The following is a 19,708-nucleotide window of genomic DNA, read 5'->3' on the forward strand; positions in this document are numbered from 1 at the left end:
AGATGAATGGGTAAAGAAGATGTGGTATCTATCTACATATATATTATATATTTACTTAAATATTATTTATATAATTTATTTATATATTATATATATAAATACACACACTGGAATATTACTCAGCCATAAAAAATGAAATAATGCCACCTGCAGCAACATGGATGGATCTAGAGAGTATCATACTAAGTGAAGTCAGTCAGACAAAGACGGTTATCATATGATATCACTTACATGTGGTTTCTTAAAAAATGACACAAATGACCTTATTTACAAAACAAATAGATTCACAGACACAGAAAATAAACTTATGGTTACCAAAGGGGAAAAAAAGAAGGATAAATTAAGGAGTTTGAGATTAACAGATACACACTACTATACACAAAATAGATAAACAACAAAAACAGAAACAACAAAGATCTACTGTATAGCACAGAGAACTATATTCAGCATCTTATAATAATCTATAATGGGAAAGAACCTGAAAAGAATATATATATGTATAACTGAATCACTTTGCTGTACACCTGAAACTAATACAATATTGTAAATCAACTATACTTCAATAAAATAAAGGCAAGATCTTAGAATCAACAGCAATTGTTTTAAGCTCAAGAAACAGACTAACATATCCTTTACTCAACAAACTGAAGTTTCTGTATACTCTTCCCAAGACTTCCTGTCTCTGTTAGAAATCAGAATACTCCTGAATAGAGGATTGGTGCCTTGAAGGGAGAGATAGGAGAGCTTGTAGGTTTCTGCTTCAATGCACTGTTTATTGATCTGGGTACTGGTAAAGGAGTGTTCAGCTCATGAAAATCCAGAGCTATGTATGTTTATCATGTGTAATTACTCAATTAAAAATACTGAATCTGTGTATACACTATGCTTCAATAAAAAAAAAAAATTTAAAAAGAAGAACCTGGCCTGGCCTAGACATTTCTGTGGACAAATTCTACTGAACTTGCAATAAGTAGGTAATTTTCATATTCCAGAGCTTATCTTTTAAAAAGATGAAATGCTTGAAAACAAAATCAAATGAGAACAACATGAGAAAAGAAAACAACAGGCCAATCTTACTGCATCATTGAAAAAGTGCTAACACCTAATTTCATCCAATATTGCAATAAAATAGCTATGTTCATCCTAGTAACAAACTTATCCTAGGAATATAAAGTTAGTTCAAGTCTAAAAACAAAAATTATTTCCCTACATTAACAAGTTTAAAGAAGAGGGATAACAGAAATCAGTAATTCCAAAAAGAGCACTGGCTAACCTTTAACTGCCATTCTGGTACAAAACTAATATCCAAGCAGAAATGAAAAGAAACTTTCTTAGCATGGTAAAAACAAACAAACAAAAAACAAAAGCCCACAATTAACAGAAACCTAAAGCAAACATCATCCTTTAATTATAAAAATTGCGGATTATTCCCACTGAAATGAGGAAAAGCCTATATTGCTGGTTATTTCCACTACTATTCAATGAATGGTAGATTTATCCAGTGCTTTAAGACAAAAAAAAAAAAGAACAAAATTGTGTAAAGATGAAATCCACATCACACTTCAAGAAGGAAAAGAGACTGCTTAACAGATGGTGCTGGGAAAATTGGGTTACTATCTGCAGAAAAAAGTCTCTATTTCACACCATATTCAAAAGGATAGATTTAGTTTTACATTTAAAAATTGTTGAGATGAGGGAACTTACTGAACTTCATAAAGAATAGCTACAAAAACCCTACAACTAACATCATACTTAGTAGGGAGAAACTCAAAGTTTTCTCACTAAGATCAGGTATAAAGCAAAGATGTACCATCTCATCACTCATTTTCAACATCATACTGGAAAATCTAGTTAATGTAATAAGGCAATAAAAGAAAATAGAAGGTATACATATTGGGAAGGAAGACATAAGACATAAAACTGTCTCTTTTCACAAATGACATGATCATCTATGTAGAAAATCCAAAAGAACTAACAAAAAAAAACCTTCTGGAATTAATACGTAATTTTAGCAGGATACAAGGTTAATATCCAAAGTTAACCGCATTCCTATACACCATCAATGAACAAGTAGAACTGAAATTTAAAACACATTACCATTTACATTACACACCAAAAATGGAATTATTAGGTATAAATATTTAACAAAATATATAGATCTATATGAGGGAAACTTCAAAACTCTGGTGAATAAAATCAAAGAACTAAATAAATTGAGAAATAATTAAACATTCATAGACAGGAAGACTCAATATTGTCAAGGTGTTAAGTTCTTCTCAACTTGATCTATAGATCCCACAGGATCCAAACAAAATTTCAGCAAGTTATATATTTTGTGGATTATCAATAAGTTGATTCTAAAGTTTATGTGGAGTGACAAAAGCCCCAGAATAACCAACACAATATTGAAGAAGAACAAAGTTGGAGGACTGACACTATTCAACTTCAAGACTTACTATAAAGCTGTAGTAATCAAGACAGTTGCGTTGGCAAAAGAACAAACAGATCAACAGTATAGAATCGCCTAGAAATAGACCCATACAAATATTGTCAATTGATCTTTGACAAAAAGCAAAGGCAATACAATGGGGCAAAGAAAGCCTTTTCAACAAATGGTGCTGGAATAACTGAACATCCACATGATAAAAAAAATTGAATCTAGAATAGACAGTCCTTATATCCTTCACAAAAATTAACTCAAAATGGATCACAGACCTAAATGTAAATGCGGAACTAGATAACTTCTAGAAGATAACACATGAGAAAACCTAGATGACCTTGAATATGCTAATGACTTTTAGATACAACACCAAAGGCATAATCCATGAAAGAAATAGATAAGCTGAATTTCACTAAAATTAAAAACTTCTCTGTGAAAGACAATGTCAAGAGAATGAGAGAACAAGCCAAACACCGGGAGAAAAATATTTGCAAAAGACACATCTGATAAAAGACTGTTATCCAAAATAAACAACTCCTAAAACTCAACAATAGGAAAATCCAATTGAAAAATGAGCCAAAGACCTAAGAGACACCTCACCAAAGATAAAGAGTAAATAAGCATATGGAAAGATGCTCCACATGACTTGTCAGAGAAATGTAAATTCAAACAATGAGATACCACTATATACCTATGAAAATGGCCAAAATTCATAACACTGACAACATCAAATGCTGGTGAGGATGTGCAGCAATAAGAACTCTCATTTATTGTTGGTGTAAATGCAAAATTGTACAGACACACTTTGGATGACAGTCTGGTTGTTTCTTACAAAATTAAACATACTCTTAACCATACTATCCTGCGCTCCCTGGTATCTACCCAAATGAGTTGAAAACATATCCACACAAAAACTGAACATGGGATGTTTACAGTAGTTTAATTCCTAATTGCCAAAACTGGGGTACAATCAAGATGTCCATCAGTATGAATGAACTTTTTAAAAAACTGTAGTACATTCAGACAATGGAATATTATTCATTACTAAAAAAATGAGCTATCAAGACATGAAAAGACTTGGAGGAATCTTAAATGCATATTACTAAGTCAAAGAAGCCAATCTTAAAAGGCTACACACCATATGATTCTAACTATATAACAATCTGGAAAAGGCAAAAAATACGGAGACAGTAAAAAGATCAATAGTTCCTAGAGTTGAGGAGAAAGCAGGGAAGAATGAGCTGAGAGCACAGAGGATTTTTCAAGGCATTGAAAATATTCTGTATGATACTATAATGATGGATACATGTCATTACACATTTGTCCAAACCCACAGAATATACAACACCATGTATCAATGTAGGTTCATCAATTGTAACAAATGTACTACTCTGGTGCTGGATGTTGATAGAAGGGGAAGCTGAGCATGTTGGGGGCAGGGATTTTATGGGAAATCTCTATACCTTCCCTTCAATGTTGCTGTGAACCTAAAATTTCTCTAAAAATATCCAGTATTTTTCTATTTTAAAAAATGATTAAGATGGTAAATTTTATGTTTATTTTTACCACAATTCAAAAAAACCCCAAAAAAACAAAAAACCACCTCTCCACTATAATTGAAGACCCATAGGCCAGGTGGACCAGAAAAACACTAATGTCAAAGAATCTTTTCAGGGAGCCCTGTATGTACACTCATACTGCGTACATTATGTCCTGATCTTGAACTCAAATAAATATGGCCACCATGAATTAAAAAAAAAAAGACAAGTTCAGAATAATAAAAGCTAAATATGAAAGGTGAAACTAAAGATAACTTAGGTGGTTACTTTTTTGACACAGAAGTAGGGAAGAGTTTCTTAACTGAAACTGTAAAAGCAAATCAGAAAGCAAAAAAATTAGTTTAAAGGCTTCAAACTAAAAATTCTGATCAATAAGGAATATCAAATTAAAATTTTTGATCAGTAAGGAATGTTATGTGCCAAGTTAAGAGATAATAAATGGAAGGAAATATTCACAAAATCTAAATCAGAAAAAAGTGTAAAATCTAGAACATCAGAAGAATGCCTACCAACCAACAAGAGAAAGAGAGCAAGCCCAATAGAAAAATGGTCAAAAAGATGAATAAGCAACATACATAAGTGGAAACCCAAAAGGGTAACAAGCATATGAAAAGACAGTTCAGCTCATAAGTAACCCAATAAATGCATACTGAAACAATGAGATTTTACTATATACTCAACAGAGTGGCTAAAAGAAAAAGATTGAATAATATTTTTGAAGAAGAATTAAAATGACCACACTTAGGCTAACAGATTGCTTACTTTAACACTTGCCCTTAAAACAGTCAACTAAACGGATTGACTACTCACAGCTCCAGGCCCATTGTTAAAACTAAAGGTGTTAATTTTAATGTTTCTACTTTATTCCAGTAATCGAAAGTAATAATCATGCTTAGTTTCTGAGCTGTTTTCCAAGGAGAAGGTCATGGAACTATAACCTCACAAAATATACCAAATTACCAAAAAGACCACGCCGTGGATTATTCCAAGATAAAAAGATTGAAAAAGTGACAACTGCTAGCCTCTATAGAATTGGTCACCTGGAGACATCATGACACCACTCTAAGTCTTATGACAAGAAAATGATTCTGTTGATTGTTATCAATGTTTTATTGTTTGAGCTATGGCTATATAATCACCCTACCCCATCCCCAAGGTGGGTTCACAGTTTTGAAGGCACTAGCCTGCTGTGAGTCCTCTTTGCCTGGCAAAGCAATAAAGCTGTCTCTTTTCTTCTATGCTCTAAGACCCTGTCTCTGAGTTTCAGTTTGGCTCATCAGGGACAGGGGCTGATCTTTTGGCAACAATATCAATTGTCAGTGGGACTATAAGAACTCTCATGTTCTACTGATGGGCATATAGATTGATAAAGCTATTCTGGAAAACAATTATTAAATATTTGGTCAAATTAAGTACATATACACCTGATGACCCTGTAATTCCTCTACTGAATCCATTACCCAAAGAAATTCTCATTCAGACCCATAAAGTGATATGTGCAAGACTGCTCATTCTTGTGGTGGTGGAGGGGAACAGGAAATATAATCACAATGTTCATCATGAGGATAAGAAGGTAGACAAAACTTGGTGGTACTACATGCAGTAGTTAGAAATAATGCAATCAATTATTAGTTAGTAATATATCTTAAACATAGTGGGAGGCAAGAAACAAGAATGAGATCTTTAGCAAAGCAACATTTTTCAAATTAAAAATATAAGCACACAAAAAATATACACACATAACAACATATCTTTTAAAACACACAAAAAGAATGGCTCCTTCAGGGAAGCAGAGGAGTAAGAATTCCCTGACAGTTCTCGCTCACAAATAGCTAGCCTAGGAAGAATTCAAATCATTCAAAAATGGGTAAGAAAGAAATCAGCACAGGCAGCACAGGATCCGTACAATACAATGAGGAAAGAGGGAGAGAAGGATGAAACATGAAATGAAACAGAAAGCAGTTCAAAAAATTTAAACCCTCTAGAAAAGAACTAGATGATTCCTCTCTAGGGAAACTGCTCTCCCCAACAAAACAGCCTAGCCTGGCTCAATCACTTAATAGTAGAACCCATTAGTCAACAAGCTGTGTCCAGGCAGAGAATTAGTTTCCTGTCAGCAATTTAATGTTCCACTCTTGAATACAAAAAGGCAGGCAAGGATCATCAGACTTTTCACGAAAGTCATCTATACAAAACATATACGGGAAAAAAAGTCTAAGAAACAATAAAGGGAACAGAGACAACATTCAAATTAAATTATAATAATCCTCGGAGGAAAAAATAAGAAAATTTCTCATCTGAGTGTCTTCTACAATAAATATAGAAAGTCCCATATCAAGGTACATAATCATAAAATTTTTAAAATACGTAAGACAAAATAAGGTCCCAAAATCTTTAGAAGAGTTTAGAAAAATAGTAACATACAATGGGCCAGGATTCAGATAATTGAACTCAGCAGCATCACTAGAATTTCATGTACAATGAAGCAGTTACAGTTTGGGGAGAGAATTATTTCCAACCTAGTTTTACTCTTAAACTATGAATTAAGTATGAAGGTAAAGACATTTGCAATCTCTTAAATTTACTTCCTATGCTTCCTTTCTCAAAATGCTGTAGAAAAATGGGTTCCTTCAGTGGGGAGGTGGAGGAATCAAGATAGAAACATGGGATTCAAGGAAAATGGAATGTGACACAGGAATGATGTGACGGATAATTCTTAAGATGAGACCCTAGAAAGCAGCAAGCCTCTACTGGAGAGGATGGAGGAATCAAAGAAAATGAAACCGATCACTGTATATGTGATAAAAACTAACTATGAAGGTAGTTTGATGGATATCCATGCTTAGAAAGATGTGTCAAAAATCATAAACATAAATACTTACGAATGGATAGCTGTGTATCTGGCAGAGGGTTTGGAAGTGAATTAGCAATAGAAGCACAGATCAATTAAACAAAACAAAGTAATGATTAACCCTTGTAAAAAACAAAACAGAAGATTGAATAATAAAGGAAATGTAACCATAATATATTATATAGTTCTCATGAGAGTTATACAAAACCATGATATAAAAACTGAATACAGATTTTTTGCAAAAAGTGTGATAACTATAGAATGGGAAGGGAAGATGTGTGAGTGGTGTATACAGGGGGAAGGGGAGGAGCTAAATATTGGAATTAGAGGGGGATTGGATCCAGGACCCACCAAACCCCTAATCCCTTCCACTTATCGCTACCCCCAGGATACCAAAATCTCTGGATTCACAGTTCCCTTACATAAAATGGGGTAGTCTTTGCATATAACCTAACATCCTCCGCATACTTTTAAAATCATCTCTAATCACACATAACACCTAAAACAATGTAAATACTATGTAAATAGTTGCCAGTGAAGGGCAAATACAAGTTTTGCTTTTTGGAACTTTCTGGTATTTTTTTTCCCAAGTATTTTTTATCCAGAGTTGGTTGATTCCACAGATGTGGAACTCATGAATATGAGTACTCATGCTAAGTACCATGCTAAGAAGTTAAATGAATGAGAGAGGGGGATTAAATGTCTTCAATTATAAGGAATGAAGTTACCACTTTACATTTTAAAACCAGGTAATGTCAATTCTCTACACTGAATTTTGAAAAGAATTACGTTATACCAATTGATTTAGAATGGTTTCCACAACTGTCATTAAAAGATGTAGTATTCCAGGGTTCCATTTCCATGAACAGATGATGAAAAGGAGTATCTCTAAATACAATCGTAAGATCATAGAAAGAGTGTGGAAGACAAGGGCAGGTAAGGAAATGAAAAGCAAGACAGGTATTTATGAATACTTGTATATATATAAATACCTATGCGAAAAGGACCATGTATAAGTATGCCAGTGAAATACAATTATATATATGGCAATGCATGCAGAAATCCAAAAGATCAGTCAAACTGTCAATGGTGGCTGAACCTGGGAGCCAAGATTTCAGATAATTTTCTTTCTTTTTACCTCTGTCTTAAAGGTTTTTACTTTTTTCGGTTTTTTGCTGTAACAATACTTAGGTATTGGCTTAGCAGAGCATTCATTGGCATAGTTCGTATTTCTGCAATAAGAAAATCTATTTTCATGAAAAAAATTTACCTAAAAAAAGGGTTACCACAGTATTTGTTACTCAGGAAGTAAGTAGGCAATCTGTATTTTTCATTACTTGATTTTATTTCATTAGTCTGAACATTCAAGATCTAATGATAAGAAAATTCTGGCTTTTAGTTGGTGGTTATTTCTATCTAGCTTCTTTAAGATTTCATCTAAAGGTAATGTTATACCTTAATATACCAAACTTCCATTCCTTTATAAAAATTGTCTTTGACACCTCACAGAACAAAGTTGAAAAAAAAATGATCTATGCATATAGATGTGTTAGAAGTATGAATTCCTTTTACCTACTTGTCTTTTTGAATATTTCAGGTACACACATGCATGTGGTTAGCCTTTTATGGGGGTTTCAGCAGGCAGCAATTTCATAAACTTTTGAGAATCTGAATATTCAACATGTAACCACTGCATTTACATGTTTACTAAAGGTAAATGCATCTTGACAATAGCAAAAGCATCTCTTCTAAACTTAACTTCTTTCTATCAAGAGAATTACTCTGAACTTAAGGTGAACATGGGAATTAAATTTGTTTCAATGTGATGAACTCTCACTCTCAAACTTCCCTTCACATTTTAGAAACTACCTCTCCATAGGTTTTTTTTTTCCCACTTTGGTATAGGCTTCAGTAAGCCAGTAGCTCTCTTGACTACAGAGTTTCACCTCATCCACTGATTTTTGATGACAGAAATGATGAAACTACCTGATGTCACCAGGCCTTCTCTTCTTGCACTAGAGTAAGACTTTACAAAAGTAGTAGTTACTCAAATTCATAGAGACTAATAGTAAAGTCACAGGAAATCAAATTTATGGAAAGTACATGGTGGTTGCCAAGAGATGCAGAGAGGTGCTGTCAGGGAGTTATTTAATGGATATGAAGTTTCAGTTTGGGAAGATGAAAAATTCTAGAAGTAGATGGTGGTAATGGCTGCACAGTAATGTGAATATACTTAATGTCACTGAACTGTACACTTAAAAATGGTTAAAATGGTAAATTTTGTGTTACCTGTTTTACCACAATGAAAACATTGTAGAAATAGTATTTCAGCCTGCTTTGGACTTCAACAAAATGAAAGACTACTGCCATGAGTTTAACTTCCTAGCCCAAGTCCTATCACTTACACTCATCTTCCCACTCACATCAACTCTATAAAATACTTAGGCAACTCAGATAAAAACAAGTGATAGGGGAAAAACAGCAGCTCCTTTATCTTGATTTATTTCTCTTATTTGCCTAGGACTTCTCCTAAATTAGTTTTCAAATCCCAAAGAAACTCATATCTTGAGGCTATGGCAGGTTGAGTTACCACCACTGCAAACTTACAGTCCGATTTCCTACTGTCTATGTCAGGAACCCTGAGAATTCCCTAGCAGCCTGAAAACCAAACATGCAACTTCCAGTCTGGGCAAAGGTTTTACAGAAAAATCACTAGATCTAATGACACAGTCTATAGCATTACTCACTCTCCACTCTCCCTTCCTCTAGCCTGAGGTGGCCCCCATCCTAAAATACTCAAATCAGAATGAATTCCCACTAGGAAATTTTTAATATATCCTCCACAAGATGTCTACTAGTCTGTTCCTCATCCAGTGGGAAGCCCTTTCACCTTTTTGCCTTAACACATACCTGATGATGAAGCTGGAGTCTTGTTAAAAGAGTCTCCATTTGCTCCAGAAGAATATCTTTCCTGCAAGAAGGAAGAAAAGACTAGTTTTCTACTTTGAATAGTAAAAATGCACCATGTATTTCACAAATACTAGAAAATTTTAACTGGACTTTGTTCATAACAATTATAGAATGTAAGATTTTTCTGAGTCACTGAATTTTTTCTTTATTAATTACTCCAAAACATCTTCACTTGGAACATTATATGTAAAGCATATTAATATATCACTTAAAACAGTAGTCAACAAACTGCAGCCACAAGCCAAATTTGGCAGGCCACCAAATAAAGTTTTATTGGAACACAGCCGCTCTCATTTATCTAGGTACATCTATTGCTGCTTTTGTCTTTTTGAAGTAGGGTTCCTTTTGGATACATGCCCAGGAGTGGGACTACTGGGCCATATGGTAAGTCTATTCCTAGTCTTTTGAGGAATCTAGTATGGAGATTTCTTTAAAAAACTAAAAATAGTTATCATATGATCCAGCAATCCCACTCCTGGCCATAAACCTGGAGAAAACTCCAATTCAAAAAGATACATACACCCCAGTGTTGCATAGCACTATTTACAGTAGCCAAGACAAGGAAGCAACCTAAATGTCAATCAACAAATGAATGGATAAAGAAGTTGTGATATATATGTATACAAAAGAATATTACTCATCCATAAAAAAGAATGAAATAATGCCATTTGCAGCAACCTGGTTGGACCTAGATATGACCATGCTAAGTGAAGTAAGTCAGAGAAAGGCAAAAATCATACTATATCATTTATAAAAATGTGGAATCTAAAATGACACAAATGAACTTACTTACAAAACAGAAATAGACCCACAGACACACAAAACAAACAAACTTATGGTTACCCAAGGGGAAGGGGGAGAGATAAATAAGGAGTTCACGATTAGCAGCTATAAGCTACTATATCCAGAATAGATAAACAAGGTCCTATTATATTGCACAGGGAAGTATATTTAACACCTTGTAATAACCTATAATGAAAAAGAATATACATGTGTGTAACTGAATCAAGGACTCCTATAACCACCAGAAGCTGGAAGAGGCATAGATTCCCTCCTAGAGCCTACAGAAGGAGAAAGCACTGCTGACACCTTGATTGTAGCTTCTGGCCTTCAGAACCCAAGAGAAAATCTTCTGTTGCTTTAAGCCACCTAGTTTGTGGTAAATTGTTAAAGCAGTCATAGGAAACTAATACACTGTACTTCTCCCTGTTACCCTGATACCCTAAGTTTGCTCCCTCCTCAGAACCTCTGCACATGATATCCTTTTGGGACTCCTTCAGGTCTCCAGCTCATGAGTCATTTGTCTCAGGTAAGCTTTTCCTCTCCACCTGATCTAAATCCACCCAACACACTTTCCTGATTTTTTTCCCACAGTACTTCTATTTATATTTGATTCTTGATGTGCTTATTCTGTCTCCCCCAGTAAAATACAACTTTCATAATCACAAGCCCCTATCAATCATGTACACTACTATCTCCAGCACCTGGGAAGGCTCAATAAAAATTTACTGAATGAATCACAGGTCGTCACATTAGTTATTTTTAGAACACTTAGCTATAAACAATTTATAACCTCTACCCACCCAAATGAATCAATTTAGACATTTCAAATATTTTAAACATAAAGGTTCTCATATGCAACTACAAATAACCTGTTTGCATTCTGGTGAACACATTTCTTTTTATCTTGTATGTACGCTTATTATTTTTCAATTCTGGAACACCATACTTTTATTTTTTAGGCCTTTCATCTATTTAAAAAATGAATGCTTCTATTAACATGGTAAGTTGTGGTTGTTGCTGTTGTTGTTAAATATGGTAGAGTTCTGACCTCAAATACTTGTCATTTTGCTACTCAAATGAACTTTTATCAGGATAACTTATGAACTCTGCAGATGCTTCTTTCCTGTCCAGTTTAGGGTCCTAAGCAGACAGTTCCATGTGTTCCTTCCCCAGTACTTTAAGGGCCTTTGCAAATATCTTCCATTTTATGCCCAGAATCCCCTGAACTTCATCAGAGTATTACATCAACTTGTATAGAATACCAAGATCTCATCTCCTATTTTAGTTTCAAATAAATGATTTCAAATAAAACTGAGACAAACTGTCCAAGTAAACTGACCAGATTGATTACATCAGATAGTGCCACCTAATATTTAAATTTTGAACAAAATACATCTCTTCTCCTTTGATCTAAAACAAAAATTAAAGTCCCAAAATACAGACAATATCATCTCCCATCCCTTTTTCTGATTCATCAGTCTAAGCCAGATCAGCCCCATTCACATTCCCAGGTGAAGTCTGGTCCCTTCCTCAGTTTCTCCAGCAACAGTTGCCTGGAGTCATCTTCAAGAATAAGTGCAGCTTCTTCGGCACCTCCAGAGCTAGAAAACTCCAGTTCTGAGTGTCACTTACCACACACAGACCTAAAGTTTCAGTGACCTACCAGGTCACACAAGAAAGAGCAAAACACCTCAAAATTTCAACCATCAAAGTCCAGGAACAAATGTGTCTGTGGCAAGCACTTATAATCTAAGCCCTAATTCCTGTATGTGAGGGAATTTTCCAAATAAAAGTTACTTCCCCAAACAAGAACATTTAACAACCAAAACTCATACTGAAGTTATCAAGTGCAGACTATACCAGAAACCTACTCTCAGGACAGGGTATATACAGAGGAAAAAAGGAGAAAACAAAAGGCTCGCTGGTTTTAGCTCCTCCTGCCAATCTCCATCAATTGATTAGGATCCTTCAGCCATAACTGCAGATCCTCCCTCAAAAGGATTCATTTTTCTCTATCCTCTGGGCTAGTATGACCAACATGTCTGCCATCTCTGCAATCTCTTCAGCCTTCTCGCATCTTTTTGTCACTGTGCCCTTGACTCCATCATTTAGATTCCGAAGATGAGTCAGAGCACTTCCCTGGGCTTTTATTTGGATGAACAAATTGGCCATCTCTCACAACTTGCTCCTATTCAGTACATACAATTTAACATGCTCTCAAGTAAGAAACACAGTATCTTCCTACATCTCCTTTATGTCTAGCAGCAGAAATTGCTGGAAATCTTTCTCATGCTCCAGCACTTCAACTTCCTCAGATATGCCAACCCAACGAAGTCCAAGCCATTTTCCCCTGCAATTTCAGAACTACTGTATGAATGTGAACAAAGGTTCCACAAATTTTCTTATCTAAACAATTATTAGAAAATCTGCTATTATTGCTTAATAAAATTATAATTGTAAATGGATTAATTATCTCAAGCTATTCCCACTTTAATCACATTGTGAAATGTGCCACAAAGAGAGGCAAATAGATTAGACAGAAGTGATCACTGGGTAAACTCACTCCCATGATCATCTAACAAAAAGCATTATAGCTAACAAGCAAACCCAATATCCTATTACAGTCACCATACTCATCCATTTCAACACTCATCCCAACAAGTTTGCATGCAATGCACAAATGTCTAACCACTGAGATTTATGGACTATCTAACTGCTAGATTATCAAATTTCTCTTAACCTCACATCTTTTACTGTTCTATCCCCAGGTGGTACACTCACTTCAAAAACTAGAATTGGGAAGTTCTAAGAGCTACCAGAATAGTAGCCTATTAGTTCAAAATTATATAAGCTTGTGTCAACATTAAATTCCAAATAAAGATCCTGATAAATACTGAGAAAAGGCTGATCACAGATATTGCTATCAATCCAAGATGGTGTCAGAACCAATATAAATTTAACAAAAGGGAAGTCTAACTGTCTCTTGAAATATAAATTCAGTTAGAACAACCAATCAGAATAGTGACTTTAAAAGAAAATAGGCTATATAAAAGACCTCAGATTTCTCCTACATGAAAATGTCATTGTATTCATCCTTAGTTTCTACAATTCTTATTCAACTACGGCAGTGAAATAAAGCCACTGATTGCATCATATTCCGTCAAGTCAACTAGGCCAAATAACTAATTGCACAACCAGTACCAGGTGTTAAGTTTTCAGACTAATGCAAAAGTATACTACAAATTGGCCCCACACAAATATGTACTAAGAATCATAAGGTAGAATTGTTAATATAAATTAATATTCAATTTAGTATGCTCAATATCAAGTAACAAGATATGCTACTGAATAGCAGAAAGATTCTGAAAAGATAAATTTGAAAGACTGACAGTCAACTATCCCCAATTTCAGACACTCTATACAATAAACATGCACAACATGCTACAGTGCACTATACTGTCTGAAGAACACTTAATGAAGACAAAATCTCAGACTAAGAAAAAATTAAAATTAGGTGACTATTAAAATCCAAGTGGAAGAAAGTCTATACCTGTGAATCAGGCTTTGTATTAGAACAAATCTATTGAAAACCAGGGGGAAAAAGAGCCATAAAATATCCTTTGATCAAGTAATTCTGTTTTTGAAAAAATCTCTTAAGTCAATTTCATTTTTAAGTCAATTTTTCAAATCAAAACTGAAACCCAAGAACCCACTTCATGATTCCTTCTTCTGAATTAATAGTGTAACTCTTCAAAGGTCATTGAAGAAAAATATCTGATGATTTGTACATTTGAAGATCAAGCGGATGTTACCATCTCAATCACCTTAATGTTTTTATCCTGAGACTCTTCCTCATATAAAATCAATTTTCAGAATTCAAAATGTCACCCAAAACCAAATTATATTTTTCAATTTTCTATATAAGTCTCTCTTAGAGACATTCAACATTAACATAGGCTTGCTTTCACCCACAGCTAAGTCCCAAATCACTGAGATTTAAATTAGGTTGTTAATAATACTACATATATTTTTAACTAGCAAATTACCTCAGAATACTGTATTCTATTTGAGGCTTACGATGCTTCTTCATCATTCCCCATAAGATAGTTAATAACAACCACATGGAGATAAGCACAGCATAATGAAATAGATTGTGTAATTTAGAACTTTCCCAACAGTGATTTTCAACTCGATAAAATCTGTAGCATTTGATAACTACAAACTTTAAATTTTACTACCTTCTCAAACACAGGAACATAGTAAGACATATGAGGTCTGATTATTTCTGCTTCCCAATCTTCATCTCCCATGGTGGCTTCAAGTTCTAATTTTATAAAAATACAAACACACGTATTTGGCCTTAATTAGATCAGAATCGTATCTTTAAAAGCATACACCCTCATCATTTCACATACACTTCTTGAAACTACTCAATTAGGTGTTGATCCTCCCCAAAAGTTTTTGCAAAAGGGGCAATTAAGCTTTGTTTCTTACCTAGAGACAGCATTTACATCCATCCATTTTTTTCGTTAAAAATTAGTTGAACCACTTATCTAATCATTAGCAATCGCCATGTCCCCACTGACGCTTAGGCTTTCCCCCCAAATCTGTTCTCCATCGAAGGGTTCCCAAACCTCTTAGTGGATATTAAGAGCAGGGGAAATTTTTTTTCAGATATTACTCTAAGTTTCTCCCTTCACACCTCTACCTTCAAAAGTAGGTATGAGATTTGGTTTGGCATTTTCGATATAGTTTCTTGGTAAGGGGGGGCCGGGGGCCCCAGGGCCCAAGCCCTTGAAATGTGGCTGGGAATGGAGCGGGGTTAGGTGGCCCGAATGCCTCCAACAAGGGACTAGTTTTGCCAAGGAGCGTTTATACACAAATGGTAGTACAACCATCCTTGTTCAGAGAAGAAGCCGCGCAGGGGCTGCTAAGAAAGGTTCCTCCGCCTCATCTGCAGGCCTCGACCCCAGAATTCAGGCACCCATGGTTCTTTTGGACCCTCAGGCAGGAGTCAGAAATACCCCAAAGGATGGCTTCACACCTCTGCCCACACCGTCCATTCTTCGCTTGGCCCAAAGTCCAGCTATTGGGAATCCCCCAAGGTTAGGATGAGACCGGAGCGGTGAAGAGAGCCCCTAGCTCACTCACCTCTTCACTGTTTCCTCTGCTGGGGTCCTCGCAGGCGCCGACGCCGCTTAAACGGCTGCACGTGCACGACGCAGGCTGCGTCATGTGCGCAGCTCCAACAGCAAATGGCACCTGGCGAGTAGCGCCATCAGCCAATCAGCGCTCAGGCAACCCTCGTCGTCCCGCCCTCATCTCCAGCCCCTCCTACCCTGTTTGCTCGCAAGGCTGCACTGGCCAGAACCACTAGTTTACTCACAGAGTGGTCCGTTAAGCCTGGAGGTACGAGGCTGCCTGTAGGCCTCTTGTCTCTGGACTTTTGGGTGGGGTCCTCACTCTGAAAAGGCGATAGATTTTTCCCTGTGCAAGCACTGCAAGCCAAAGGAAAACATAAGAGTAGAGGGGTAAAATGCCCTCCCACCTACTACCTCTTTAACTTTCTCTCCTCGTTTCTTACTGCAGTCCCTGGCAGTTGGCCGCTCCGGCTCTTCATTTCTGGGGGATTCCCGGGTGCCTCAACGAATGGCTGAGGCCAGTGGAGGTGTTGGAGTTCTCTTTTCCTCTTAATGAGGGAGGGGATGAGACTCTATCGCACTGATGCTCCAGGAAGCTGTAAAGAAATTAGCTTACTCATACATTTGGGGATCCAACTTTGGGAAGGAAATGCCCCATGATCCAGAAGAAGGAAATTGTGCTGGCATAGGTCTTTTATCAAGGATTGGATTTGTTATCCAACTGTTTTCTATATCCCTAGGGGTACTGGCCAAACCTAAGGGTGATCTAAGGTTATATTAGTACTTACGCCCTCATCAATCAGGTATCCTTTATCTGCCCCGCAAAAAGTCAGAGAAACCCTCCATATTTTCCCATCCCTCCAAAAAGCATAACAACGGACAACTTAAAATGTGTAGTTTTCGTTTTTGGTTTTATTACCAATATTTTCCGTTCTTTAATTCTTTGAATAAATTCTTGAATATTTCATTCAATCTGACACTCAGGTACAGAGGTTGAAGCACTGTATAAACTCACCTCATACTTTATAGCTCTAGAACCACCATTATTGGTCTATCTCTTTCATCAAGAATATGTCAGGACATAGAAAACAAACTTCTCGTCACAAGCGGGGAAAGTGGGTAGGAGGGATAAATTAGGAGATTGGAATTAGCAGGTACAAACTCCTATATGTAAAAGAGATAAACAAGATCTTACTGCATAGCACAAGGCACTATATTCGATATCTTGTAATAACCTACATAGAAAAAGACTATTAAAAGGAATATATATACGTATAACTGAATCACTATGCTGTACGCCAGAAACTAAGACAATATTGTAAATCAACTATACTTCAATTAAAAAATTAAAAATAAAGAATATGTCAGGATTTATTTATTTAGCACCAAACTTTGTCAGACTCTTTTCAAGGTGAATTGTTTTTGAAAGATTTTATTAAACAGTGGTCAATCCAGAATATACTTTTAAATAATTGTCATTTTTGATAATTTCTATTCTTAAACATTGTTATATCATACCCTTGAGGGGCTAATACCTTCAATCACTGTATACGTGGGGTGGGGGGAGACCACCAATACTCCTTTGTATTTGAATTTGTATATAAGATTTTCTGAAAAATTCACTTTGAATTGAATGTTGTTCTTTCAAAAAATTTTATGTCATGGGAGAATATGTATTAAGTGAAAAGAGCAAAATATGAAATTGTGTAGATAGAATGATAACCAGCTAGATTTTTTTAAGTATGGAAAATTTGAAGATATTTTCTAAAATGGACATATATTTTAAGACACTTAGCAAAGGAGGAGGGTATAGCTCAGAGGTAGAGTAAAGCCTAGCATGCACAAGGTCCTGAGTTCAATCCCCAGTATCTCCATTAAAATAACAAACTAAATAAATAAACCTAATTACCACCACCACCACCCCCAAAAAAAACCACTTAGCAAATATTCTCTGCTATTCACTTTTGGGAAGAACAGATTTTTGTTTATTTCAGGTATTGCAATGAAATGATTCTTTGAGAAACATTCAATGACATAATTTTCGAGAGCTAACCATAGTTAAGAAAAAGTGAACTCTGATGAGAACTGAAGGCCAATATTGAGGAAGGGATGAACAATGGATGAAAATAATATAATTCAAAAATTCAACATAAACAGTGAAAAAGGACAGCAATTCAGTAAACACTTGCTCCTTAATGTGTCCCAAAAAAGTAAAGCCACTGTATTCTATTCTCTGGCTCCCTCTAACAGATCTTAAATTAATAGTGGAAATAAATCACAACATAGGGGAAAAGCAGGAATTCATTAAGTTGTTAAATAGGCTTTAAGTGAGCATCTACTGTATGCCAGGTACTATGCTAAGTGCTACAAGTAAAATTAGTCTATCTCTCAAGGAGCAATCTAGTAAAAACAATGGCAGTGGCTAATGAAATTTAAAACTTTAAAATTCCTGTCTCAGAAGTTTTTCTGGAAAGTTTATATAGAGTTTCTGCAAATTCTCTAAATCCCTTGTAATCAGGTAGGACAAGAGTTTCCTCAAAGATGGCTTTCAGTTGGAATCAATGTTTGTAGTTAAGTTCAAAGCAATGCAGATAAAGAGAACTGATTTTTTTTATATTTTTTTATTGAGTAATAGTCATTTTACAATGTTGTGTCAAATTCCAGTGTAGAGCACAACTCTTTAGTCACACATGAACATATATATATATTCATTGTCACTTTTTTTTCGCTATAAGGTACCACAAGATCCTATATACACTTCCCTGTGCTATATAGTACAATCCTGTGCATCTATTCTGCATTTTAAAATCCCAGTCTGTCCCTCCCCACCCCCCGCAGAGAACTGACTTTTTTTAATTGAAGTATAGTCATTTTACAATGTTGTATCAACTTCTAATGTACAGAATAATGTTTCAGTCATATATATACATACATATATTCCTTTTCATATTCTTTTTCATTATAGGTTACTATAAGATATTGAATATAGTTTCCTATGCTATACAGTAGAAACTTGTTGTTTATCTATTTTATATATAATAGTCAGTACCTGCAAAACTCAAACTCCCAATTTATTCCTTCCCACCTCCTTTCCCCCCTGGTAACCATAAGTTTGTTTTCTATGTCTGTCAGTCTGTTTCTGTTTTGTAACTAAGTTCATTTGTGTCATTTTTTTAGAATCCACATATAAGTGATATCATATGGTATTTTTATTTCTCTTTCTGACTTACTTAACTTAGTGTGATGATCTTCAGGTCTATCTATGTTGCTGCAAATGGCATTATTTTATTCTTTTTATGGCTGAGTAGTATTCCATTGTATGTATATGTATGTGTATATATATATATATATCACAACTTCTTTATCCAGTCATCTGTCAATGGACATTTAGGTTGTGAAAACTGATATTTTAGACAACAATTTTGTATAGTGTGACTATGTACAGATTAAAATATAAGAATTTCATGACAAAAAAATAACAAAGACAAATGACAAACTTGGAAAAATATTTCCAACATAATCCAGAAAAAGGGTTAACATCTGTAATATAGAGAGCATCTACAAACAAAAAAAAGAAAAGATCAACAAATCTAAAGAAAAAGAGCAGAAGATATAAACATAACAATTCACAGAAAAAGGAAAACAAACAGCCATTAAATACATGAAGAAATATTCGATTTTATTCATTTTATGAGCAGTGCAAATTAAAACTATATTAAAATGCACTTTTTCACCTATTAAAACGGTGAACATTTGACTTGGTAAGTGGAGTGCAGGCTGAGTTTAGCTTCTTCTTGCCTTTTGGCTAGGCCCCTTTGTGCAGAGCCAGCCTCCAGAGCTGTACCTGGTGGCCCTGGCTAACCCCATTTTACAGAGAGAGAAAGATGAAATAACATGTCCAAGTTCGCATTATTAATAAGTGGACAACCTGAGATTACCAACGCTCACTTCTCAGCCAATTGCT

The 19,708-nt window shown here is 35.3% G+C and overlaps 1 protein-coding gene across 4 annotated transcripts in view; it reads right to left on the bottom strand.

Moving 5' to 3' along the window:
- DDX4 (DEAD-box helicase 4) overlaps positions 1 to 15,843 on the bottom strand; it is a 58,892-nt gene extending 43,049 nt beyond the window's left edge. For 3 of the 4 annotated variants that reach the window (XM_072958668.1, XM_072958670.1, XM_072958666.1), the window contains exons 1-3: positions 15,648 to 15,722; positions 14,842 to 14,927; positions 9,761 to 9,821 (exon numbers count right to left, since the gene is read on the bottom strand). In XM_072958668.1, the coding sequence (XP_072814769.1) occupies positions 9,761 to 9,821; positions 14,842 to 14,927; positions 15,648 to 15,666 (166 nt within the window). In that variant the 5' untranslated portion in view covers positions 15,667 to 15,722. Of the gene's footprint in view, positions 1 to 9,760; positions 9,822 to 14,841; positions 14,928 to 15,647; positions 15,723 to 15,754 lie in introns of those variants that run through there. The other variant, XM_072958667.1, reaches the window with a different exon arrangement.
- Between the last annotated feature and the right edge of the window lie 3,865 nt (positions 15,844 to 19,708).

The sequence above is a fragment of the Vicugna pacos genome, chromosome 3 (assembly GCF_048564905.1).
Source record: "Vicugna pacos chromosome 3, VicPac4, whole genome shotgun sequence".
NCBI lineage: Eukaryota > Metazoa > Chordata > Mammalia > Artiodactyla > Camelidae > Vicugna > Vicugna pacos.